Below are 26197 nucleotides of genomic sequence, written 5' to 3' on the forward strand. Positions count from 1 at the left end.
GGAGCTGGATTGGAAGTGGAGCAGCTGGGACTTGAACTGGCACCCATATGTGCTACAGGCACTGTCGGTGGTGGCTTAACTCACTATGCCACAATGCTGGCCCCAGATTTTTATTTTCTAAAGAAACATATGGTATTTTGGGTCCAACAAAACACATAGCTGATTCAGTTAATTGAATCAGGACTCTGTCCCTGGACCTCCTTTTGTCTACTATACATGTTATTTTTACCTGTTACCAACCTATTTATTAAATGTAACCAACTTAGGTTAAATAGTCAATTAGGGATTTATTTTATCTCAAGAGCTTATCTCAAGTATTTGAAATGGAATGATTTAGATAATAGAACACAGTAGAAGGGATCTTCATTTGGTGGAAAGAATGTAGGCTTTGGAGTCATAAAAACCCAAGTTTAAATAGTAGTTATGGGGCTTGTTAGCCTGTAATCTTGGACCACTGCTTAACCTTTTTGCTCCGTGGTGTTCCCTCTGCAAAATGTGGTGATAACGCTTACCTCATTGGTTTGTTGTATAGATTAATGGAGATAAAAGATGTGAAACCCTTGCACTGTGCTCACCACACTTAATTCAAGGTTTTGTTTTTGTTGTCAGTATTCTTATTAGCAGGCATGTACCTTTGGCCAGTTGTTGGATTTTTTTCTGCTTCTGCTTTTTCCTCTGTAAAACAGGGGTCATTCTTGGGTAAGTGTGTTAAAGCATGACACCTAGAGCAGTTCTGCAGGGCTCATAGTTGACCCTCCATAAATGAGTAAGAGTAGTCAGTAAGCACTGGAGCATAAAAGGATTCTGACCAAATTATTTGGTGGCAATTTGGAATCGTTAAGTTGCCAATATTCATCTTCTTTTCTCCATACTGTGATAGTCTGCCTTTAGGAATTTGCCAGATACTCATGTGATGTTTGTTTTATGTGGGTGCTTACTTCAGTGCTGAAGACCACGAACTCCCACTGAGCAGCCAGCAGGTGAATGGAGAAAGATTTCACGTGACTTGTGTAGCTGTTTCCCTCCTAGATCAGTACAGAATGCAGACATTAATTCTGTCAGGGAGCACAGGAAAAGTGCTGCTCCTTATGGAGGTATTGTTCGAGTTGGCTCCCAAAGCTAAGCAGGCATTCTTTAAAGAGTAAGTGCTACTTTGCTGTAACAGAGAGAATTAGGACTTTGGAGTCAAACAAGCTTGGGTTCCAGTGTCTGCCATCCAATATCCTTGTGACTTCAGACAAGTATCCTAATGTAGAGTGTGGACACTCATCTTTGTCGTAGGATATATGTAAAGGCTAATCTAATGAGAATGTGTAGGAGACATTCATAAATGCAAGGTTCTCTGCACTCACCTGGAATTTTGTTCCCTTTCTGTACACCAGGAAATTATTAAATGTCTTCTACCCCAAGATTCTGTAGACTTTAGCTGAAAAAAATTTTTACTTTGTTAATCTTACATTATCTTTAGAAGTTCAAAGATTGACTATTCATCACCACTTCAAGTTTAATTTGTTAGAGCATTTACTGGGCTCTTCAGGAATTCTCTTATTCACTGTCAGAGAAAACACTGCCTTCCTTCCTGTTAGAGTCTAAATAAGAAGTTAGTTATTTTAACTTACTCTGATCATTTTTAAAATGTAACAATAATGGCAGTTTATGAGTGGCTAGCTGTTTAGAGTTTGCAGAGAACCTGAATTCCTATTACCTCATTTAATGCCTCCAGCAACTCTTGGAGATGGAGACCACTGTAATCTTGTTTACAGATGAGGAGGTTGAGAGGCATTGATCAAAAGCTGGGGGACTTGGTCTTCTGATTCTATTCCAAAGCTTTCCACTTTGTACTATTTCTCCACCTTTCTAACTTCCTCAGCTATGGGTCCTGTAAGTGAGACTGACAGAAGACAGATTAGCAAGAGAAAAAGCAAACAGAAGTTTATTGGCAAGCGCCTCTGTACCTGCTTCTTCTCAATTATCTTCAGCTCAAAGTAATCAATAGGCTAAGTGGCATATTTTGGGGATCATATTATGTTCTCCTTTAATATTATACCTGCCTTTCTGTATTGCTTATTTTTGGATTCCGTGGTTTCTTCCAAGGTTGCCAATATTTATCTTCTTTTCTCCACACTATAGTAGTCTTCAGTACCAACCCAGGTTATCTAGCAGTTTCCTGTGACTCAGATTCCAGAGCCCAGAAAACATGCAGGGCTTTTCATTGCCTTGCATGCAATTTCAGGATCCTTTTATCTTCCTTCTGAAGACCTCTAGGCATTCTCTAGTTTTTGATCCCAACAAGGAATGAAATGTACTTAGGATATGGCTTCCCTAAGATGGAACCATTTTACTTGTAACATCCTTTTGCTCCCTAGCAACTCCTAAGCTCCTTATATATGTCTTTCTACAGAAACCAAGTTTTTCCATATGGTACTCTTTTGGGGCTGTAAACTCCATGTACAAAAATTACCCAACAGGCTTACTTCTCAGCACTTATTCTTTCTCAGATTTTCTAGGGCTTGCATTAGGCCCTGTCCATTCTTGCTGAGTTATTTTTCAGATTCACTGATGCTTGAACCAAATGAGTTTGATTACAAACCCCTAGGGTGTAAAGAACACCGTCACTTTGAAGTATTCTCTGAGCAACAGAAGCTACTGTTGAGAGGTTAATAGTGATACTTTATATAATGTTTTTCTCTATTTGACACAAATCATAGGTTTACTATTAATTATTAATCTTAGAATCTCTGCGATCTATAGTCTTCTTTTCAAATTCAGGGTATATTTCCATTTAGCTTGTCTTCAAAATATAGAAACACCAAATTCAAATTAAAATTGATTTGAAATTATGCTACAGGGGATTGTGGAGATCCATTAAAAGATATAACTTTTTTTAACATTTGTGATCACTGCATACTGTGTTTCCTGGCACCTTTTATTTTGTTGTCTTTATTTCAGTAAATAGCCATTCAGGAAGATGGTTTGTACTAAAAGAATGGAAATAAAGCAAGAAGGAAGATGTATGCACTACCGGCTCCCATCTCTCCCTCTGAGGTTTTATGCCTGCCCTGCTTCAAAAACCAGTTTAAAAATAAAAAAGATGAAGGCGGTTGCAATCTGCTCCATTTTATGCAGATGAGGTATGGCCTTCAGGAACCTGCCAAGTTGCTAATATGGCCTTCATTGGGCCTGATTGGTGTGAGCCCCAGTCTTTTCTATTACAACAGAAATGTATTTGCTGGGAGTAAAACAAGGGGGTGATATTTTTCCTGGTAAACGAGGGCCAGGCCACAGTGGAGCAGCTTCTCAGTGTGTAAGATGAGGCAGCAGTCATTTCCTCCCTCTTCGCTTTTCTTTCCCCTGAGGACACTGGGGTTTCCAAGCAGAGTGCGATGTTGACCTCTCTTGGTGCTGTGGGTACTTTGAGAGGTCGTGTTCCTCTGCATTCCAAGTGCAAAATGTTGTTGTCATGTTGGTAAAGCACACATGTAGGCCTTATGTTTGTAAAAGCAAATAATCTTAAATTACCCAGAGTGAAAGTTTGTATAAGGATACTCACTTTGGGCAATTGAAGTTTTTGGATTACTGCAACAGCCATTTTGAATGCCTCTGGGTGAAGCATCAGTTATCAATCAAAATGATAATAGAGATGACAAATATGAAAATTTCAAGCAATCTCTTATGACTCTGTTCAAGAAGACTTTAAGAAAATATTTTGAAACTGGTGATTATATTTTGTGAGAAGAGGATAAAAGTTGTAGAATGAGCCAAGCAGGGACTGGAAGTTCAGAGAAAAAATTAGGACCAGTTCTGCAGGTTTGAGTTCACAAAGCTATAGAAAATAGAGTTAGCTGTGTTAGTCATCTAAATCCAGCTTATGTTTAAGAATGATAGATATTTAACATGAGCACTAGCTCATATGAAGTCACTTTGTAACCCAATTTATTTTTTGTCCATGGAGGGGCAAGAAACACATCAAACAGTTCATATATCTGTACATCCTCATGCATAGACCAGAGAGGGAAGTTTCTGTGCACCAAATACCAAGTAAAAGTCCTTCACATGGGTTTGTTTCCCACGGACTAGTTTGTGGAGGAATAAAAACTTGGGCATTTTAAAACTTTATTCTAATTTATTATAAGAACTATTACATACATGAGCCCAAGTCAGTGTTTATTTAGTCATTAAGTAATTTGGTAGCAGAGGCAAGAATTGCAAAGCCTTTGCTTCTTATTTTCTTATTTTATTTGGCAAAATACAAACTAAATGCTAAAATTACGTGTCACAGAGATATGATTGAGGAGGAAATTTACAACTATTTTTGGACTCTCGTAACATAGTCATCTTTTTCAGTATTATTGTGAAAGTTTTTTTTTTTTTTTGGTCTGTACTAAGGGTCAGACTTAGACTTAGGGCACTAAATGAAGGAATCTCTGGTTGATTATGACTGATTTTAAGATGTATCCAACTCCCTGTGTAAGAACCACAAATTTATAAACAAGTGTCCATGGGCATTTCAATGTAGATAAGTTTCACTTACTGTGACTCATACTGAAAAAATGTTGTATCAGAGCTTAAAAATTCAGGACTTATTCCGTTTCTGGTACAAATTAATTTTGATCTGACAGTGGATAACTTGGTTTACTAGTTTTTGGTAATGGAGCAACATAGCAATACCATGATAAGCTTAAAGTAAATGCCCTGTTTCTTTATTAGATCAATGTAAAGTGATTATGATAGAAAAAAAAACAAATATTGTTGAACAACTAAAAGTGAATATAGCCACATTTGGGCCCATTACAGTACCATTACTATGGAGAAGTACATCAGTATTCAAAAGGATTACACATGAAGCAAATCAGTTCTCTTATAGTTAATATTTTCTATGCTCTCCTTCTTGTGTGTCAGAACAACAACAAATGCAAATACAAAACAAAAATGCAAAGTGAGATTAAGCAGGTTCGTTTTTTTTCTTTTCCTCATTTGACTTAGTGACTTGAATAACTGAATATATTTTTGGGATTTGTGACTTTCCTTCCTTTTAGAGGTGGGAAGTTAATAGTGGTTTGATATGAGAATCAAATGAAACACTACTCATGGTACTTTAAGGCTGGTTGAACTATAAAAATAATCTGTGTGACGCATTAGTCCTTGGCCCCCTTTGCAGCCTTTTTGCTAATACTAGAGAATAGAAATCTGTGGTATTAGTCCTCACATAATGTCTTCTTCTCATATTCATTACTGATTTTTATTAAAGCCCTGAATAAAAGTAAGTCTTATCTACATTCAATGTTTTTTTAGGGAATTATTACTATTTATAATTAGAAAATTTTGAGACTTCAGTTCCTTGTTCCTCATTTTCAGCATCATAGTTCCTGAACTTACTCATGTGGGTTATGCTAGGGCCTTAGTTGGCCATATACAAATATATCTTTAAGGAAATGAAATTACTTATTTGTGGAGAATATAGACTTTTTTCTTTGGTGCCATGGAAATGCAAAATTGATCTTAAAGTGTCTCATTCATCCTAGTAATTTTGTTATTGTCTTTCATTAATATAAAGGGATCTCTGAGAAAGTCATTCTTAGCTAATAATTTTAATATAAAAAACTAATAACAATTGTATTTTTTCCAGCAGTAGTCCATTAGTAGTCTGTAGGCAGCAGCTTTCATTATTTTAGTAAGAAGTGCAGTTGTCAGGATGATATTCAGTTTTTAAAAAAACCTGATTGAGCCATGTTTCTTTTTTGGTTGATATGAAAGCCATTGTTGTTTTGCTCACCAACTGGCAGGCCTTCAATTATCTTGAATTTAGAAATTGTTTACTATACTTTGAAAGTTTAAAAATGAGCCCTCCCTGAGAAACAAAAAGCTAAAAAGCTGGGTGCTTGCCATTTTTTTTAGAAAAGTAGAATTTTAATGAAAGAAAATCAACCCACCAATTCAATATTGAGTTTATTTTTGCAGTTTTAAAGGATTAATGTGTTCTTGGCTGGCACCGTGGCTCACTAGGCTAATCCTCCGCCTTGCGGCGCCGGCACACCGGGTTCTAGTCCCAGTTGGGGCGCCGGATTCTGTCCCGGTTGCCCCTCTTCCAGGCCAGCTCTCTGCTGTGGCCAAGGAGTGCAGTGGAGGATGGCCCAAGTGCTTGGGCCCTGCACCCCATGGGAGACCAGGCTCCTGCCATCAGATCAACGCAGTGCGCCGGCCGCAGTGCACCAGCCGCCGGCCGCAGTGCGCCGGCCGCGTCGGCCATTGGAGGATGAACCAACGGCAAAAGAAGACCTTTCTCTCTGTCTCTCTCTCTCTTTCACTGTCCACTCTGCCTGTCAAAAAAAAAAAAAAAAAAAAAAGGATTAATGTGTTCTTAAAATGACAGTAGTCAAAGCCCTCATCATTAGACCTCCAAGTATTTGAGCAATGTTTGGTCTAGAATGTCAGAGCTTAAAGAACTATAGAAATCATCAGAAAGTCTTTGGGGCATGCGGTGGACTCCACAAGATTTGATTTGAAGGCGTCAGCCCCCTGAGCCTTTCTTTGTGCCTTCATCAGTTGTCTGGAACATCTCTTCTGCTGACCTTCCTGGATGTCCAAGGTGTCAAGGGTGTAGGGGTTGGCAGGATACTGGGTAGAGACTGGGTTAGAAGCACAAAGTCAACCTGCACAGTGAGCTGGTGCTGCCCATGGGCTGTGGCAAGGGAAACTCCTTTCCTCCTTCCCTCCCTCCCAGCCATCTGCCAGGCACTGTGCTGTATGTGGACCTCACAGTCTAGGGAGTAATGAGACACCACGTAGTTACAAGTGCAGACCATTACTGGGATGATCATTTTTGGCAGGGGTGAAACGAAGCTGCTGATGCCTCCTCTCCAACTGTGGCCACTCCTAGAAGTGGCAGAGGAAAATGACCTTCTTGTCATGTGCCCACTATACACCCACAATCTTTTAGGCATCCTTGTGCTCATGGGGCTGTTGCTAAGGTTATGAAAACAACGTAAATTGACATGCTCTGCCTTCTGATGGTTTGTAGTCTAAACATGGCAAAAAGTTTCTGAAGTCTGCATCTACGGGAAACGTACTTCCGCTGGACGTTGCCAGTGCAGCCCATGCCAAGTCCTCAGCCCTGTGGGGAATTAGAACGCAGTCACCGTGTGCCACAACACCATTTTCCATTTCTGACATATCATGATGTTCTGCTTTCTCTTCAAGCATCCTGCTTGATGGCAGTGAGAATGTTTCCTAGAAAGTTAGAAAATAAAGGAATTTGGGAATCCTGTGGTTTTCTGCTCTTCTTTTGAGAAGAACCAGTGGATTCATCGCCTCAGTGTAACAGGTCCTCATTTTATAGGCCCTGAGCAGTGATTTCCAAATCCGGCTCATTTTCAGCATCTCCTGGGATTTTTTCCCTTGAGTTTGGAGGTCAGGATGGGGCCCATGACTGCTCTAGGAATGAACTTGGAACCCATTCACTTAGCTCTGACCACTCTGAGCAGCACAATCCTTATTGAACTGCAAATTCTTGGGAATGGAAGGGAAAGAGTCCATTTCTGATCTTGCCCGGCCTTCATCTCTAATTGTACAGTTCAACTGTTGTGGGCTAAGCAGATATCCCATGAGGAATGATCTCTGTTGGTTTATATGCATGTTTTTTCTGACATGGCTGAATATCTTAGGGGCTCAGATAGGCCATTGTCATTATTCATCACCATGTGTGTTGTAACAACAAGTGTGACTTTGATTGTATTCAAGGAACGTTTTTCTTGCTGGGAGAGCACCTCCTGTGAGTGTGTATTGGGCCCTTGGCTTCCTTCATAGCCATTAAAATGGTTTGTAGCGCTTAAATATGATATGGCCAAACAAATGAAAAAGAACTATCAGAACATGTTTGAGTATAAAGTATATTTCAAGCTTGAAAAACTACATACATTAGTAGGTCTAATAGTAGAGCATGTATGAAGATGAATCAGAGGTACAAATATATGAACATTGAAAGTAAAAAAAATTCTTAAGTGAACAAAAAAACTTCCCAACAAAAAACAGTTGCACATTGAATGATTACAGCAGTATTTGCTTCCACATCTTGTAGTTTCTTAACAAATTACTATGAAATCAGGTTAGTTGGAACATGAATAGAAATGCACAACATGAATGGCTACACTTTTGGCTTTCATAGTACATGGTAACGTTTTCTTTCATAATCTACATGCCATTGTAACATTGCCCTTAAGACCAGGTATTATGTAACCCTAAGTTATAGAAAACAGAATATGCCTGAAGGACTATTCTGGAATAATGTAATTGGGAACATGCAATTGATAGAATTTTCAAGGGTATTGGGCCCAGTGATGGAATACCTGGAAAGCCAGACTCTCAGGAAAATTTCTTGCAACATTTTAGCTCCCATCTGAAAAGAATACATATAATTAGTTAGGATGTGAAATATGTGAGGCGACTGTATTTTTAGATCTTCAGTGGATACCTCTTACCCCAGAGGATGCAGAAACACTGGCTAACCCCAAGTTATGAATAGCATCTGCGAGAATGCAGTGAAGTATGTTTAAAGAGTGTACTTTTCCCCTATGTCTTTGATTATTGAAGATATTTTAGGGAGATCTCCTTATGCAAATGTATTTCTAAGTAGAAAGGAGGAGAAAAAAAAGAGAAGCTTGGTTGTGTTACCTGCCAAAATTAGTCTTTAATTTGAAACTCTTTTAGATAATGATTAAACTTGGAACAATAATAAGAAAATATATACCAGATGAAATAGTTTTTAACCAGTGGTGGAACTTTAGAACCAATCCCAAATAATTTCTCACAACACTTCTTTCTCATTTGTCCTGTTCTTCCAAGTAATAGTTTTAAATGGCACTCTTATGAAATAAATAACTAAATACCAACCATATTTTTTTCATATCCTGACCAATATTTTGGCTGTTTTTCAGAAGAATTGGAATTTTGAAAATTAAATAAAGGTTTCTAAAATACCAACTACAGAAAGTTTATTTAATTTGCAGAATAATTTTGTTCTCTCTCTCTCCCCCCTATTTTTTTTTTTGTTTTTGGCAATAGGGTCTTTATTAATTTAGTCTAGTTACTTAGTGCTTATATTAAATAATCTAATAAAAGTCAGAGTTGTAACATAACTTTTCCCAAATGTGAAGCAGCATCTATTACATGAGACAAAATCTTTATGCAGTGAAACGCAAAAGTCATGTGTAGAATTACAGGCCACCAAATGGTATTGTATATGCTTTGTAAGTACAATTTTTCAAAAAACGGATGGTAGACATCTGTCTATCATTCTAGTTTATCCAGAAAGCACTTCACAATTAATTTCAGTTTTTAAACACTAATAATCTCCAGGATGGTGATTTCCCCTGAAACAGAGATATGATTTTAAAAATGAAGGTTAGTATTCTTTTAGAGTCAAAAACTACCTTGTGTATGTGTGGCAGTAATCTCCGATTTGGTGCAAGTAGAGGGGTTGTCTGTGGGGATGAGAAAAAGCGTAGTTGGTGTTTGCTCATTTTCAGATAAATTGATATAGCAGTACAGCCTCAACTCTTATTCTGGATTGTTGAATTATTTATTTTTGTCTGCTGTTTTCTTTTGTATTATTATAAATACAGGATTAAGTGCATTTCAGGCTCCCAGGCAAGTGTGTTGTGAGGTATCGTTAATTTGTATGAATTATAAAGGCACCTGAATAATGTAGGGTGTTAGTTCACTTTCCATCCACTCTCACCCCAGTGCAAGCCACTGGAGATACAGACTCTGCCTCTGAAATCAGAGCAGAAGATGTGGTAGAGTTCAGTTTGTTCCAAGAAAGGGTATTGAGGTTCTGCTTAGCTGTGTGCTAAAAATCCAAAGATGTGCACTTTAACAGCCGTTTTGCGTTGCCTTTTCTCTGTGTCCGCATTGACAAGCCATTCCCACCACAACTCTGAGTTTTCTGCTGTGTTGCTGCCACAGTTGGATGATGTCTCATAGTCAGGCCACAGGTTAGAAACCCAGGCTGAGTTACTACATACTGCTGATAGCGATTTCCTGTGAATTGACTGATGGATAAAGAAGTCTATGTTCTTATTATGTAGGACAGACAGTTTTTAATTTCTTTAACAAAGCATAGCCTAACAACAGAACACTACATGCTGTGGTGTAGGGACACAGCCACCCTGAGGAGGAAATACAGATGCAATCAAGGTCGTGAGTTCCCCTATTTTTACAAGGGGCTTCATCAGCAGTTGGTCTATTGTGGAAATAACACCAAGACCCAGAAGCCCCAAGGCTTAGTGATTCTGGGGCTGGGGTTTAATTGACACTCTTTTGCAGAGATCTTTTCCAGGGAGTTATGAGATATATAAACCCTAGCCTTTGGGTATTAAAGCTAATGTCTCATTTTTCCCCCCAGACTCAGTTTTCATGTTGCTTTAAAAATTTATGTTAACATGCACCTGGAATAAAAGAAAATTAGCCACCAAGCTGTGTTATAAGAATACACTGCCAATCTCTTGCTGGGTTACATGTTTCTGCCTCGCAGACTGATCTGAGGGCTTTATTCTGAGGTCTACCTGATAGTGTATATTTATTTTATCAGTATCTGTTTACATGCTACAGCAAACTGTGGGAATTGTTCTCATGTACAGGTGATCTGGTGTAGGCCTTTGTGAAGTTATTATTTCTCGGATTTCAGGTACGGAGGTAAAGCTATCATCCTGCTTAATTTTAGAGGTGTTTTCTCTTATATATGTGTCCAGCAATAAACTTCTTTATTCAATTTTGCACGTCAATGTGTTTTTTAATTCAATTTTGCACATCATTGGGACAATGTGTTGGCCTATCTTTGCATCTTATTGATTTATAATAGAGACAGAACAATTTGAATGAATCAGTAATTAGTACTTAATACAAACCCGTCTAATGTTCTCGTGATTATATTGTATTTTATCTTCAGAAGTGATTTCTAAAACCTTGATAAATTAAAATGTGTATTATCACCAATCCTATTTTTATATAATTAGTGGCAAATAATACAGAAGATATGAATTATGCAGTTATTCAGAAAAGTATTGGGTTTCTTTGAGGTGGATTACAAACTGACAAAAATACCAAAAACATAGGAACACAAACAGCTATTGAGATTTCTTTTTGTGAAATGTCAACTCTTTGACTCCAGCAAAATTATGTATTGAGGGAGTAAAAAACTGGTTCTCATTATTCTATCTCTTTAATTTTAGACAAAAATTGCTTCCATTCCCAACCTAATTTTATGTCACTAATGGGAAATTTACCTACAATTGCATTTTGTTATTTGGTCTGAACTCATTACACAAAGAGTGGATTGGCACTCCATATTTTAGAGTGAAACAGATTTGTCTGGAAAGAAACAGCTTTATTTATATTGTGTTCAATTCAATCATGTTAACATTTGTATGAATTTCAACCCCAAAATAAAGGCCCGTAGCTGTGACTCAAAGACCTTGAAACTGCATCTGCAATAGTCCTCAGCACCAGGCATTTTCCAGATATTTGCAGATGATAAATTCCTTGGAAATATTAACGATGATTTGGGAAGCAGTGTCTACGTCTGAAACGGTACTGTGTGGGAGACTGCATTTTCCTGAGAAGTCCCAAGTGTAGCTGACTCTTTAACTTCTGGCTTGTCACCTGTTTGCTCATTGGTCTTATTTGTTCCTTTGTTTCACGTTAAATACTGAAGCTCTGCTTGTCCTGTGATTCTGGATGGCTTGACTGTGTATTGGTTCTGGGCAGCAGTAGCAGAGCTGAGTAGAAAGGATACGGATCCAGTAGCTGAAACACACTCAGAAACACCCAAGGTTCTGGTCCTGGCTGTTACCCACTGAGGACCTTGCAAAGTCACTCTTCAGCTCGCTGAGTGCTGACTCCCTGCTGTCTACCTGAAGAAGAACTAAGTTTGCGAAAAATACTCTGTGAACTTAAAAAGTAACATGAAGAGTTATTGTGATAAAGTATATTTCTGGTTATATACCTAAACTAACCAAGAAAATTTATTTTGTAGGTATGTAGCAAAAGGATTCTTTCAGATGGGTTAATCAGGGTTGAAATTATTCCTAGAACAGAATTTGAACAATATGTAAGCTTTTTTAAAGTGAATATTAGCAATCAGTACTCTGGACACTAAAAGTATAATATGTGTTCAGAGAAGAAATGGGAATTGCCACTGTGTGCCTGGCTAGACTGTGTGTGTGTGCGTATGTGTCTGCACATATGTGTATAAAATATTATGTAATTTAAAAATCACTAGTTTTTCTTATTTTTCAGATTGGGATTACAAAATTTACTCGTAGATTGTAAGCTTTGGAAATAGGAGTGACATCTGTATATCCAGCTATGCTATTATTATTGAGATTTTTCTCAGTGCTGCAAGTCAGATTTTATCCCCAATTGGCAGGTGACAATTTCTTTTTTCTTTGTGTTCTTTCCTGCACTGTAGCTTTGGTGTGGTCTGCGTCTCCCCTTGCAGGCTAAGATTGCTGTTAGACAAACCTATCCGAGTTATTTCATTGCTTCTTTGTCCCCTAACAGTGCATCCCTAGTTCAGACGAGTTGCATTCTAGAGCAGGTTAATCTCTTAAAGATTTGTCTTGATGTTGTTAGTAAACTCAGAAATTTGTAACCCTAACTTTTCCTGAGCACTTAGACTGTGTCAATCCCAGTGCTAACCTTCATTTACACTTAAAGCTTCATGGTAATCATAAAGGGCAGGGGGTGTTATTATCCTCATTTTACCAATGTGGAAACTGACATGCGGGGTAAGTACCTTGCCAAAGGTCTACAGCTGACAAGCAGAGAGACTGGACATGAGCTTGCCCGTGACTTCAGACTTTGGTCACCATCTCTAACACATACAGTGTGCTTTTCAGTTGGGCATTCAAAACCTTTCAAAATTTGGAGCCTGGGGCTGGCTCTGTGGTGTAGTGGGTAAAGCCACTGCCTGCAGTGTCGGCATCCTATATGGGTGCTGGTTTGAGTCCTGACTGCTCCACTTCCAATCCAGCTCCCTGCTATGGCCTGGGAAAGCAGTGGAGGATGATTCTAGTGCTTGGGCCTCTGTACCCATGTGGGAGACCCAGAAGAAGCTCTTGGCTCCTGGCTTCAGATCAGCCCAGCTCCATCATTGCAGCTATTAGGGGAGTGAACCAGGGGATAGAAGACCTCTCTCTCTGTCTCTGTAACTAACTCTCAAATGAGTAAATAAATCTTTAAAAAACAAAAACAAAAAACCCCACAAAGTTTGGAACCAAGCTCCTTTCCCATATCTCATTTCTTTTCCCTTTTTTCCCCTCTCCCCTCCTTTCCCTTTCCTTTTCCTTCCCTTCCTTTTGAAGTTTACTTATTTATTTGTAAGACAGAGTGATAGAGAGGTAGAGGTAGAGGTAGAGGCAGTGGTGGAGGTAGAGGTAGAGGCAGTGGTAGAGGTAGAGGTAGAGGTAGTTGTAGAAAAAGAGAGAGAGAGGGAGGGAGATCTTCCCTCTGTTCACTCCCCAAATGACCGCAACATCTGGGGTGATCCAGGCCGAAGTCAGGAGCCTAGAGCTCCTTCTTGGTCTTGTGCATGGGCCATTATCTGCTGTTTTCCAAGGCACATTAGCAGGTAGTTGGATTGGAAGCAGAACAGCTGGTACATGAATTAATACAGGATGCTGCTGTTGCGGGGAGCAGATTAATTCACTGTGCCACAACGCCAGCCATTCCAGTCTTTTCTTCTGGTCTTCTTCACACTGGAGCCAGCGTGACTTTGTAGGATGACAGGAGTGAGAGTGTGGTCTCTGAACTGACTCTGGACTCTGCTTCTTGCTAATGGTGCTAACTTGGCTACTCAGAGTAACCCTGTGAACTTCCGCAGCCTCATGGGAGAAGTTGAAATCAGATATGCATGGGCGAAGAACCAGTGGAGATGTTGCTGGTGTGCTTACAATAGGTTTGGTGGAGCCAAGGGAAAACACTGAGGGCACGAGAGATTGTTGCAGTGTTTTTGTTTGTATTAAAGTAGATCACTTTTAGGTACAAGGAAAGGAGCCACTGAGGAACAGGAGTAGAAGAAATGAAGGGAGGTGGAAATAGACAGTGGAACACGATTGATGTGAAGTCTTCCCTTTGTGTCTTAAATAAATGGGGGCCTGCTACAGGCACATGGCTGAATTAAAGACCAGAAGGTAACAAAGTCATCAAAATATCCTTGAGTTAGAGTTTGTGGAAGTAAATTGTCTACATGTTCCACTTAAGAATCATTCAGAAAGTCTAAGTAATGCCTGAACAATTGTTGAGAGTGAATTATATCCTGGCTCTATCCTAAGGGTTTTACATTTAATCTGTTCAGTATTGTTACAAGATTAATGCTTTTATAGTTCCATTTTATAGATGAGAGGGATGAGAAATTAAGCCTTACATAACTGTTAGGTGGTGGTGTCCGAATGCAAACAGAGGCAAATTGGTTAGGAAACTTGCATTCCTGTTCTGAGTCCTGATGGTATTCCACTTCCCAATTTGATATCCTTAATTATCACTTGACTACTATTCCAAGTTATTCTTTTAGTTAGTTTTCTATCCAAAAAGGAGGACTGTTCTAAGGCACTATTCAAGGAGGATTAATATTTTAGACAGACACCTTGATTGGAAGACAGACTTATTAAAATGAGTTGCTGGCCGGCCCCGCGGCTCAATAGGCTAATCCTCCACCTAGCGGCGCCGGCATACCGGGTTCTAGTCCCGGTCGGGGCGCAGGATTCTTTCCCGGTTGCCCCTCTTCCAGGCCAGCTCTCTGCTGTGGCCCGGGAAGGAAGTGGAGGATGGAGGATGGCCCAAGTGCTTGGGCCCTTGCACCCCACGGGAGACCAGGAGAAACACCTGGCTCCTGCCCTTGGCGCAGCGCGCCAGCCGTGGTGGCCATTGGAGGGTGAACCAACGGCAAAAGGAAGACCTTTCTCTCTTTCTCTCTCACTATCCACTCTGCCTGTCAAAAAAAAAAAAAAAAAAAAAGAGTTGCTCCAAGCCCTGCCTGGCGGTGCACAGTCCCCCTAGCAGATCTTGTTCCAGCAGACTGTGGTGGATAGTGGATCTAGTCCATGACTTCTAGGACCCCGCGGGCTGTTCATTATGTTATAGAGAAATAAAGCATTTACCACCTCCCGTTCCCTGAGCAAATAGCACACACCAACAGCTCTCTTCCAAAATGTAGAAACCAACCTGGAGCAGCTTCTGTATGTGAAAGTATTTGGAGGTATTAAGTATTGTGCAAACACCTGTGTGTGTCTAATTCCAGCCCAAACAATCTTCTTCCTGCTCATGAAGATGGAGAGAGAATTTACTTAAATGGAGATTACTATGTCCAGTAGAGTGATTTGTCTATTATTTCCTATAGAGGTTTTTCCCTCTCCACTTTTAAAATTGAAGTATAACTTACATACAATCAAATTTATGTATATTAAGTGCTTGATTCATTTTAATCATTTTCTTGTCCACATAACCCCATCCAAAATAAGAAAATCTGCTTATGTCCCTCTCCAATTCCCTTTCCCAGCCGTCTGACTTCTGTCCGTCTAGATTTCCATCTTGCCTTTTCTTATATTTCTTGCCTTTTCTTATATTTTCTTATATTTCCTGGAGATGAAGTCATACAGAATCTGTTGTGTCTGGCTGCATTGTGATATATTCTTCTAATGGAATGCTCCTCCATGATAAAAGGAACACACCACTGACAAACACAGCAGCATGGGTGAATCTCCTGTAGAATCTGCATGGAAGTGTGTAGAGTTCAGTTTCTTCAAAGGCCCTTCATGTTCTTAGTAACCACAAGGACCCATAAAATCTGCTTCTTCTACTTGCCTATCAGAGTGTGCCCTTGCCAACTCCATTATCCCTCTCTTTTCTCTTATAATGAAGAACAATTCCCGGAGAACATGGTCATTGTGTGCTCAGCTTATGGCTGATCGTGATAATGATTTTTGAAAGGAATTTAAAATTATATAATGATTTTAAAAAAGGAAATATGTTAGACATATTTCGCAGTATCTTTTTGGTATTTTCAATTGCCAGAAAGAATGAAAGCAGACCTACCCTCTCATGGGTGGCTGTCCAGCGGGCCTGGATGTTCATTTCATGACTGCTCCATGCTGTGTGCTGTGCACTTTTCATTGTCATGAGGGAAAATGTTAAGAAAACTATCCCCACAAGAAAACAGCTTTTCTTGGCAAGTGAAATCTGACTTATGAAGCCAGAACTGGAGACATACGGTACTATGAATGAGAGCTGTGTTACTTTATTGGATCTGAGTCCAGGCACTATTTATACTGCAGCATATTCAGCACCAGATTGTTAAATCTTAATACTGAAACAGTGCATCATTTTAATATTTTTGTTCTGTTTATTCCCTGTTTTCAAGCATTATGTCAAGCATTGCGCATTCATTTATTTCATCTTGGACAGGACGTGCCCTGACCAGAAAGTTCATTTCCTATTGTTGGAATTTTGCCGTGTGGCAATAGGGCATCGATAAAGCATCATTTTGTGAAGCTTTTCAAAGTTCACTTGGGTATACAGGTGTTCTCTCTCTTTGATGATAAAAATATTTTTTTAATGAATAGTGTAGTTGGGCTCACCTGTATTGTCAAAAATAAACAGGCTGTTTTTCTTTCATCTGTAAAACATAACTTTTTTTTGTTTTTATAATGTGTATATGACAATTTCTGACATCCAGGGGATCATTGGATTTTTCATTGCCTACAAGTAAAATTGTTGTTACCCTGTATTGTTGTGAAATGGGTTCCTCTGTTTTTCTTCATTCATGTTATGTGTGCCCTATGCACCGGCTAAGATGGGCCCATCCCTGAGTAAGTTAGCATTTTCTCTGTATGTTCCTGAAGCTGTCCCGCTCCCCTGCATGAATCTCTGTGCAAAAAGAGTATTCCTAACATCTGAAATCGCTGCTCTGGGTCGCCCAAGTTTAACCATGATTTTTCCTCTTTTCTCTTTGTCATGCATGTTTACCATATGCAGCAGGAAACCCACAGGGAAAGGGTACTATTGTCACTCTAAAAAAAGCTAGGGGATTAAAAAAAGAAAGGAAGTTTGAAGGCATTTTTGCTATTTCTGATCTGTGGTCAATCATTGTGCTATTGCATTTGGCCCAGGAAGGCAACCCCTCTGCCTGGAGAAACGTGGATCTGGAAATGAACTCTCACTGCTTCATCAGCTCCAAATGCTATTCGCACTGGGAGTCACACCACAGTCAGGATGTAACTGCGCGCCGAGCCCACACACAGGAATTCTCTTGTACAATTCAAAACCAAATCTTGTATTTACTTAAGACTTTTTTTTGTCTATGAAATCAGCAATCCTGTATATTTAGCATCAGTCTTAAGTTAGAATGTGAAGCAAGACTTTGAGGGAAGGAAGTGTCTGTATGGTTTTCTAAGTAATTTAAGAAACAGGGAAATAAAAGATCGCATCGTCCATGATTGAACCTCATCCTTTTCATCCCCATCTTCCTGTGTAGTTAACTAACTCTATTGTCAGCCAGAAAGAAATAGCTTATTGCACCAGGTTGTAAAATATCTGAGTGAGCCTTGAATGTTGACTATTGAATGACCTTCTTCACACTGGACAAACAATGGGAAGGTTTAATAAATAGCAGCTATGTGTTTATTCTGTTTTTCTTCCCTGCAGGAATAATCAAGCTGGGGAGGTGGAACCCTCTCCCCCTCAGTTATGTGACAGATGCACCCGACGCGACAGTGGCCGACATGCTACAAGATGTCTATCATGTGGTGACGTTGAAAATCCAATTACAAAGGTGGGTGTTTCTGAACATCTGCCTTGCCTTACTCTCGGAGCTGCTCCGTGGATCATAGATGCACTGCAGACATCAGCACATCCTGCCTTCATTAATTGCTAGACATTGGGTGAAATGGAAAAAGGGAGGAGAGGGGAGGGGAGGAGGGACTTCACCAGGCATCTTTATAGTCCACATTCCAACTGTTTTATGTTTTGTTTTCAGATGCAGTCAAGTGGTAACCTAGGGGCAACTTGATAAATCATTAAAAATCCACAGCCTTTAAAGGGGAACTGTCCACAGCGGCCTCATTCAATGCGTCCTCATTCAATGCGTCCTCCAGGCCCGGTTAAATGCTTAGGGCATAGTATTTGAAGAATAAACACCTCTTCTGTTTTCAAGTTTGTGTTATGGGGGATGAGTCTGGTTCTTGTTGCAGCTTCACCAAGAATGCCCTGGCATTCTCTCTCTTCCTTTTCTGGTAGCCACCTTGAAGACGTGGACTCTGTGGCCTGCGGAGATGGTGATGCTGAGAGTACTCCTCTTCCTTGTCTTCTTCCTTCTCTCCCTGCTTCCCTCACCCCCGTCCTTCCCTGGCTCTCTACTTCCTTCCTTCTCTTCCTCCTTTCTCCCTCCATCCCCCTTTCCTTTTTTCCAGATATTGTACCCAGAACAATAGTGCCACTAAAGAATCAGGAGTTTGTTCACCATCTTTTATTATCAGGTGCTGTCTGGTCTATATTAAAGGAATGTTGTCATCTAGTGCAAGGCTCCGATTTTCCCTTTTTGGAGAATCTGTGCTTTACAGGGACCTAATATCCCCGTCTTTATCTAGGAATACTTGAGAAGCTTATCTCTTAATTTACTATTATTTCTTTTCTTGTTAGGAAAGTGAAGGCCTGGAACACTTGTTTACTTTTATCCTTAGGTATTCCCAATAATTCAGTTAGTAATTTGGGGGAGTTTGCAGTCATACGGCTGGACCATTTATTTCAACACATGGGAAAAATCATATTTTTCTTTAAAAAGTGGCATTTTTTTCATATTCAAAATGTGCACTCTTCTTAGGGTAGGGTGACAATTGTCTTAGAGATGCCACTGGGCTCTCTCCTGATCCTGCAGAAACAGTTCGGCTCTGCTTCTCTCATCTAGGGCCACCTTTGACGCTGCTCCTCAGCTGTTCCCCCAGTGCTGGCACCGGACCCAGGGGGGACCAGCACACCACATGCTCTGCAGTTGGGGGCCTTTACTGAAGTTTGTGTGTCATTCATTCTCGCCCTGCTTTGCAGTTGTTCGAAGTTGGAAGACTTGCCTGCAGAGCAGTGGAACCATGCCACAGTGCGCAATGCCTTAAAGGAACTGCTCAAAGAGATGAACCAGAGCACATTAGCCAAAGAATGCCCTCTCTCCCAGGTCAGTATCTCCACGGGGGGCTCTGGGGAACAGAGAATGCCACTGAGACCATCTGATACAAGGAGCACCCCTGATTAGACAGCTGTCTTCCCCATCTTTCATATAGAATCTCCTTCCATTTGAGGTGGAAAAAAGGGAGAGATTATAGTGTTTTCAGTTGTAGAGTAGAATTTATCACTTGTTGAGAGCTTTGATGGAGGAGGAGTGTATTAAAACTTTTTTTTTTTTACATAATCATTCACTTCTCTCACATGTGTTATCAGAGGTAGTAATCAGTATCTCCATTTTATAAAGAAATCAAGGCTCAGGGAAATAGATTTGCTGCTAATGCTTACTCAGCTAGTTCTGTGAGCGTTGAGACATTCCAGACTTCCCATATCTGAACTGGTCATTGGTTTCTGGGTCCATGGAATGGGTCAGCCATGCTAAATGAATGCTTCCATGATTGCCTGAACCACTTCCCTGTCTGTTGGACAGAGGTGATCTTTACCTTGTATACATTTGTAGAGATTTTGTAGCAAATTCACTCCATGAGAGTACATAAGACAAAGTGATCTTCCATTTTTAGTGAGCTGATTATAACCTTAACCTGCCACACAAGTAAGAGTCCCTGGGGGATCAATGGAGGAAGTCAAAGCAAACTGTGTAAGTTATGAGCCACTTGAGCTTGGCAGTTGCATAAAGCAATGATTCAGGAGATAGTACACATTTTCTTGAACATCCCAGAGGTCTGTAATTCATAAAAGCAGCCTTGAAGGAAGGAGACAAGCATGGTGAAGTCCACAAAAGGGTAAAAATTGTAGCTCAGGGCCTATATATTTAAAAGGGGGAAGTCATGATTTAGCCATTCTCTGTCTAGCCCGATGTTTAGAAAGTATAGGTTGTGTTTGCGTGTCTGTGTATTTATTTTTGATTTCACCTTTCAAAGTATGTTCCGATGCTGACAACCTCTTCCTTTTCCTCTGAAGTTCCCGTGAGTCACCACTTCCAGCCTCTTCAGTCACAGAGCCACCCCAAACCACCTAATTTGCTGTACCTTAGGCACAGGCCTCCCTTATCAAGCATTCCAATTTGAACACATTATGATCACATCTTTCTGTGGCTTATTCATTCTTACCCAAGGAAGTATTGAAAGACGGAAGGTCCATTTTGACCATAAAGCTCCAGGCTCCCAGGGTTTTAATGTGGACATTAGTAAGTAGATTTTCATCATCCCAAACTGAAAGTGTGTAACCATTAAGTCATAATTCTCTATTATTCTCTTCCCTTCACTCCTAGTAAAACTTATATATATATTTTTAAGATTTATAATTTATTTATTTTATCAGAAAGGCAGAATTACAGAGAGAGAGGGAGAGACAGAAAGATCTTTCATCTGCTGGTTCACTCCCCAAATGGTCAAAAAGCTGGAGCTGGGCCAGACTGAAGCCAGGAGCCAGAAACTTCTTTCAGGCCTACCACATGGGTTTAGAGGCCCAAGCACTTGGGCCATCTTCTGCTGCTTTCCCAGGCACATTAGCAAGGAGCTGGATTGGAAATGGAGCAGCTGGGACTTGAACCAGTGCCCATATGGGATACTGGTGCTGCAGGTGGTGGTTTAACTGGCTAAGCCACAGAGCAAACCCCAAAACTTCTATTTTCTGTCTTTATGAATTTGCTGTTCTAGATACTAGGTACCCCATATGAGTGGAATTCTAGAATATTTGCCCATTTTTACTGGTCTATTTTACTTAGCATATCTATTTAATTTATATTAAAGATTTATTTGCTTATTTGAAAGGTAGAGAGACAGAGAGAGCACACACACACACATACACACTCACACACACACAGATCTTCTACAGATGGTTCACTCTCCAAATGGCTGTAACAGCCAGGTCTGGACCAAGCTGAAGCCAGAAGCCAGGAACTCCATCTGGGTCTCCCACATGGATAGACCAGAGCCATCTGCTGTCTTCCTAAGGCTCATCAGAAGGAAGTTGCATCAGAAGTGGAGAAGCTGTGACTTGATGCAGCGCTCTGATTTGGGATCCTGGTGTTACAAGTGCCACATGCTAGCCCCTAGTTAATGTTTTTAAAGCAACCTTATCCCTTGCCTCCTGCTGAGATTTTGTTGCCAAATGTTTGAGAAACAAAATGACTGTTCAGAGTTACTAAACTGTCAAGATGTCATGAGACTTCAGGACAGTGGTGTAGCATTTACACAGTCTGTCTTTAGAAACCGACTGTAGGGTACTTATGTCTGTTATTCTAAATCAGCCTTTCCCACTTGGGACTCATTAATGGGCCTGACTTGTGTGTACAATATGCCAAAATAGTTGGGCAGTGAAATCAAGCGACCAGTTGGGTCAGTAGAAGCAAACAGATTGAGCATGTGCACATCTGCAGACAAGTGGCTGACCAAGTGCATGGACCAGTATCGTGCTAACCAGTAGTCAGCTGTCTGACTTAATCATAGGTCCATGCATGTAGTAGTGATGTGTCCTGTCTTGTGTTAGCCAGTGGCCAACTGTCCGTTTTAGTTATTTTCATGTGAGGTTGTTTTAGTTCGTGGCCTAACCTCATGAACTCACGTTGAAGGAAGTTCACAAATGGCAGCTTGAAAATAATTCTCCACTAGAGAGTTGCAGACACCCTAAGAAATGATGGCATGCTGAGGACAGAAAGGACACTTGTGGACTCCACGTGTGGTCCTAGTCCTTCCACGTGAATCATCTCCCTGAATCTCCCTCTGCAGCCCTGCGGCCCACGTGTCAGCATCCCCCGTCACGGATGAGGGGGCTGGCATCAGACACACGAGCTGTTCAGCGGCGACTTAGGAGAAGAGCCCTCAGGTGTGGCCTCCTCGTACTCCAGAGCCTATAGAAAGCATTTCTTTCCACCAGAATAGCAAAAGTTTTCCGTTCTCATATTATAGCTCAGAAAGAGGAGGGAAAGGGATACTAGAATGCTGCCAAATGACATTAAATGAATTTTTCATGACAACGTAATTCCTCCAAATCAGTTTTTTCCCTTTACTATATTTAATTGAAGTATCATTATAACCTCATGTTTAATATGTTACTTAGCATATCACAAAGCAACTGGAAAAGGCTGAAAATGAGCAAAGAATGCACTTATTATTCATTGACTGTCTGACGCTGTCTCCCTCATGTAGAGGTGGCAAGGGGGGCCCAGAGATGCTGCCTCGCCCCTGCACACAGGGGATCCTCACTGGACACAACAGAACATAGAACTGTTCACTCTGGTTGCAGAATGTTGTCTTTCATAGCAAATGTATTACGTATCTGCCATTTAGCTACTGCTAGTATCACATTGTTGTTCAAACAAATCAGTTCCACCAAGGGGAATGCAGTGCAGGTTATCCAATTATTTTATATTTCTCTCTCTCTCTCTCTCTCTCTCTCTCTGGGAAAGGAGATTCTCAGATATTTGTCTTTGAAAGTATGTTGTAGAAATCATCTTACCCTGTGTTTATTGTTTTGCTTTTTCCTATTAAATTTTAAATTGCCTTTGGGTTTCTTAGGTTTCTCTGATTCTAATTTTTTTTTTAAAGATTTACTTATTTATTCGAAAGGCAGAGTTACATAGACAGAGAGAGAGAGAGAGAGAGAGAGGTCTTCCATCTGTAGGTTTGCTCTCAAAATGGCCACAATAGCCAGAACTGGGCTGATTTGAAGCCAGGAGCCTGGAGCTTCTTCTGGGTCTCCCATTTGGGTGCAGGGGTCAAGAACTTGGGCCATCTTCTACTACTTTCCCAGGCCATGGCAGAGAGCTGGATTGGAAGTGTAGCAGAGCTGGGACTCGAACTGGCACCCATATGGGATGCCGGCACTGCAGGTGGTGGCCCTACACACTACGCCACAGTGCCAGCCCCTCTTATGTATCTTAACACAGAACTTTATTCATAAAATAATCTTGTTACAAGTCCTTGTTTGTGCCGGCGCCACGGCTCAATAGGCTAATCCTCCGCCTGAGGCACTGGCACACCGGGTTCTAGTCCCGGTTGGGACGCCGGATTCTGTTCCGGTTGCCCCTCTTCCAGGCCAGCTCTCTGCCGTGGCCCAGGAGTGCAGTGGAGGATGGCCCAAGTGCTTGGGCCCTGCACCCCATGGGAGACCAGGAGACCTGGCTCCTGGCTTCAGATCAGCGTGGTATGCCGGCCGCAGCGGCCATTGGAGGGTGAACCAATGGCAAAGGAAGACCTTTCTCTCTGTCTCATTTTCTCTCTCACTGTCTACTCTGCCTGTTTTTTTTTTTTTTTTTTTTTTTTTTTTTTTTAAAGTCCTGTTTGTGTGATGTTTTTGGTAGTGTCTTTCCAAACAGGGACCTCCGCAGGTGCCAATTGCACATGTGTGCTCATCCTTTCCATAATCCCCCACCATGTGAAGTGACATGTGCCTGGTAAATGTAGTCATTTTTATATTAGCCTCAGCAACACATAGTTCCTTTGCCAAGTGTTCAAAAATACCAATACACATATATTGTTTGTTGACACAAGACTTAACATTATGGATTTTATGTTTTAAATTTATATTATTTATAATACGACTTCATGTTAACATAGATACCAAAGAGTTCATGGCACTCTTGATTGACCAGATAGACTCAGATCTTGTTCATTTACTGAAAAGGTGTGAGGATCCTGAAAGTCTAACTGTGTGGTTGCTCTAGAATGATTGAGAAACATATAAGTTTAACATAAACTACAGAAATTTATGCATATTTTTAAAAAACCCCTAAATGGAATTATATCTTTTTTGGCAGCATAGTGGGTGGGAAAGATTTTAGTCATTACTCATCCTATTCTGTACCAACTGTATCTTATCAGGTTGAAGATGTTATTGATTGTCACAGGCTTCTCTATTTTAGTGACATTGGGTTATTTTTTACAAAATGTCCTTAGAATGGATGACATAGAGTCTTTGTGTCCCAGGGCGTCTGGAGAACATAACTTCCTCTGGACTGCAAGCCAGCATGTGCTGGATCTATGTTTCAAGTGCCTTCTACTTTGTGTGTTTTTTAAATTTGGATTTAAAAAAAAAATTGGCACTAACATTAAGAAAACCTTGTGTTATGTGTCCAGAGTATTCTAGTATGGCCTTCTGTTTCAGACTCGGGCTCTGAGAGCACAGTTTTGATTTAGGGTTTGATTTGGGATTAGAGAATGAATGTTCATGTTGAAACTGGAATAGTCAGAAGAAATATGATCTTTCCCCAGAAACATCCCCAAGATGCACCTCCTCTGTTTTTAAATCCATAACAATCCATATCCCTAAAGCTACTTTAGATATCAACTATGTATAAAGACCCACAGGAAATTAATATGAGTAAAATGTGCCCAAACTGAAAGAGATCTTTCTGGTGATTAAAGCTGCTCGGTATGTAGGAAATAGTCTTTATTTGCCAGCTAATTTCTTTGCTCAGTTCACACCTTCAATCTGTTTATTTTTTACTCCATATCAAATAGAGGTAGGAACACTTTTATAGTAGTCTGGGGAAGAAAAATCTTATTGGGTGAGTTCACCTGCCTGTCTTTCAATTGAGTGGTATGGAATGTAGGGCCTGGTGTTTGGAGTCACTAGAGTCACTAGAGCACATATGTGACAAGCACTCATTTCCTTGTCACATATGTTAACATTGGCCTTATGCAGTGTCCATCAGTATGCAGGTGGCTCAAGGACAAAGTGGGGGTGGCTAGAGAGTGATGGAAATGTGAATTATCTAAGGTCAGAGTAATTTGGGTTTGAGGTCTCACTTCACGGGCCAGAAGTATTGGGTAACAGCTGCAGGCAGTATGTAGACACTTACCATGGTAGTCTCCTTTTTAGACCATTTTGCAATTGCAGTTTTAAGACTTGACTGTTGTCTTGGCTGATATATTCTATGCCTTCGCAGAGTATAATATTAATACAAATAAGGTAGAGCAATGACAGGTACATTTGCAGTTATTCACATACAGCGCTGTAGCTGGTGCACCTATTATTAGTCTACTTACATGTTAAAATTTTTATTATGACATTTCAGTTAGGTATTTTTAAATTTTATCTCTGTCCCTTTTCATGTGTTAAATTTCAGTGACGCAAATACTCCACATAAGAACTATGTGAGACACGAGGTAGTGAGAAAAATGCAACAGACACAGTCGCTGTCCTCAACAGTCTCACAGTCTAGGAGCAAAGAGAAAATCTGAGCCCAGAGAGGGAGCTAAGCAGGAAACTACTTTACTTGCTTGTTAATAATATGCAGAGCAAGGCTCAGGGAGATTAGGATTCCATGCATCCCCTTAGGCAGCCGCCAAGACTTCCTAGATTCTGTGAAACACTGAGGTGATACCCACTCTTTGAGTTCCATGTTGTGTTCAGACCCCAGAATTAAAAGTGTTCTCCTACCTCTCCCTTGATAGAGAAAATAATTATGGTATAGAGGTCAGCAACTAGGGGAAGGCTAGCCATCTGCTACGAAGAAAGAGCCAAAGAGGTTTCTGGGAATTGAATTAGGAACCCCTACCCTACCCCCACCCACCAGTGCTGCATAGTGATTAAAAAAAAGGGAGGGAGTCTATGTAGGACTGTCTGCTGGCGTTTGAACCTCCTGGTAAATAACTTGCCAGTGACTTGATTTATTGTTATCCTTTTTATCTCTACTACTTTGTAGAAATGTCATTAGAAGTTCTAAGATTTCTCTGAACTGCTCTATGTCTGGGGATAACTTTTGGAGAAAGATGAGATTTCAAGGCGAGATATAAAACCTGAGGCAGATCATTTGGATCTCTTGAGTTATGTAGGCCTACTTGTCTTGTTTTTTAGACAAATTTTGCAGAAAGAAAATCTCCCTGTAAAAATACGCATGCTGTATCACAGTCAATGCAGGTTTAAGTTAACATCTGCCACGATGTTGACCCAGGCTTGCCATATTGGCTGCAGGCATCTCTCAGTGGGGCATTTGCTTCAAGGTGTGCAATTATAATTTTAGTTTTTCAGC

The 26197-nt window shown here is 40.4% G+C and overlaps 1 protein-coding gene across 7 annotated transcripts in view; it reads left to right on the forward strand.

The window, feature by feature from the left end:
• Positions 1-26197, forward strand: part of SATB2 (SATB homeobox 2) — a 205960-nt gene that overhangs the window by 72514 nt on the left and 107249 nt on the right. For all 7 annotated transcript variants that reach the window (XM_089329023.1, XM_089329022.1, XM_089329021.1 and 4 more), the window contains 2 exons: positions 17695-17821; positions 19090-19213. In XM_089329023.1, coding sequence (XP_089185149.1) covers positions 17695-17821; positions 19090-19213 — 251 coding nt within the window. The remainder of the gene's footprint in view (positions 1-17694; positions 17822-19089; positions 19214-26197) is intronic.

This window comes from Oryctolagus cuniculus, chromosome 3 (assembly GCF_051225735.1).
Source record: "Oryctolagus cuniculus isolate XC-2025 breed Fujian yellow rabbit chromosome 3, ASM5122573v1, whole genome shotgun sequence".
In the NCBI taxonomy this organism is placed as follows: domain Eukaryota; kingdom Metazoa; phylum Chordata; class Mammalia; order Lagomorpha; family Leporidae; genus Oryctolagus; species Oryctolagus cuniculus.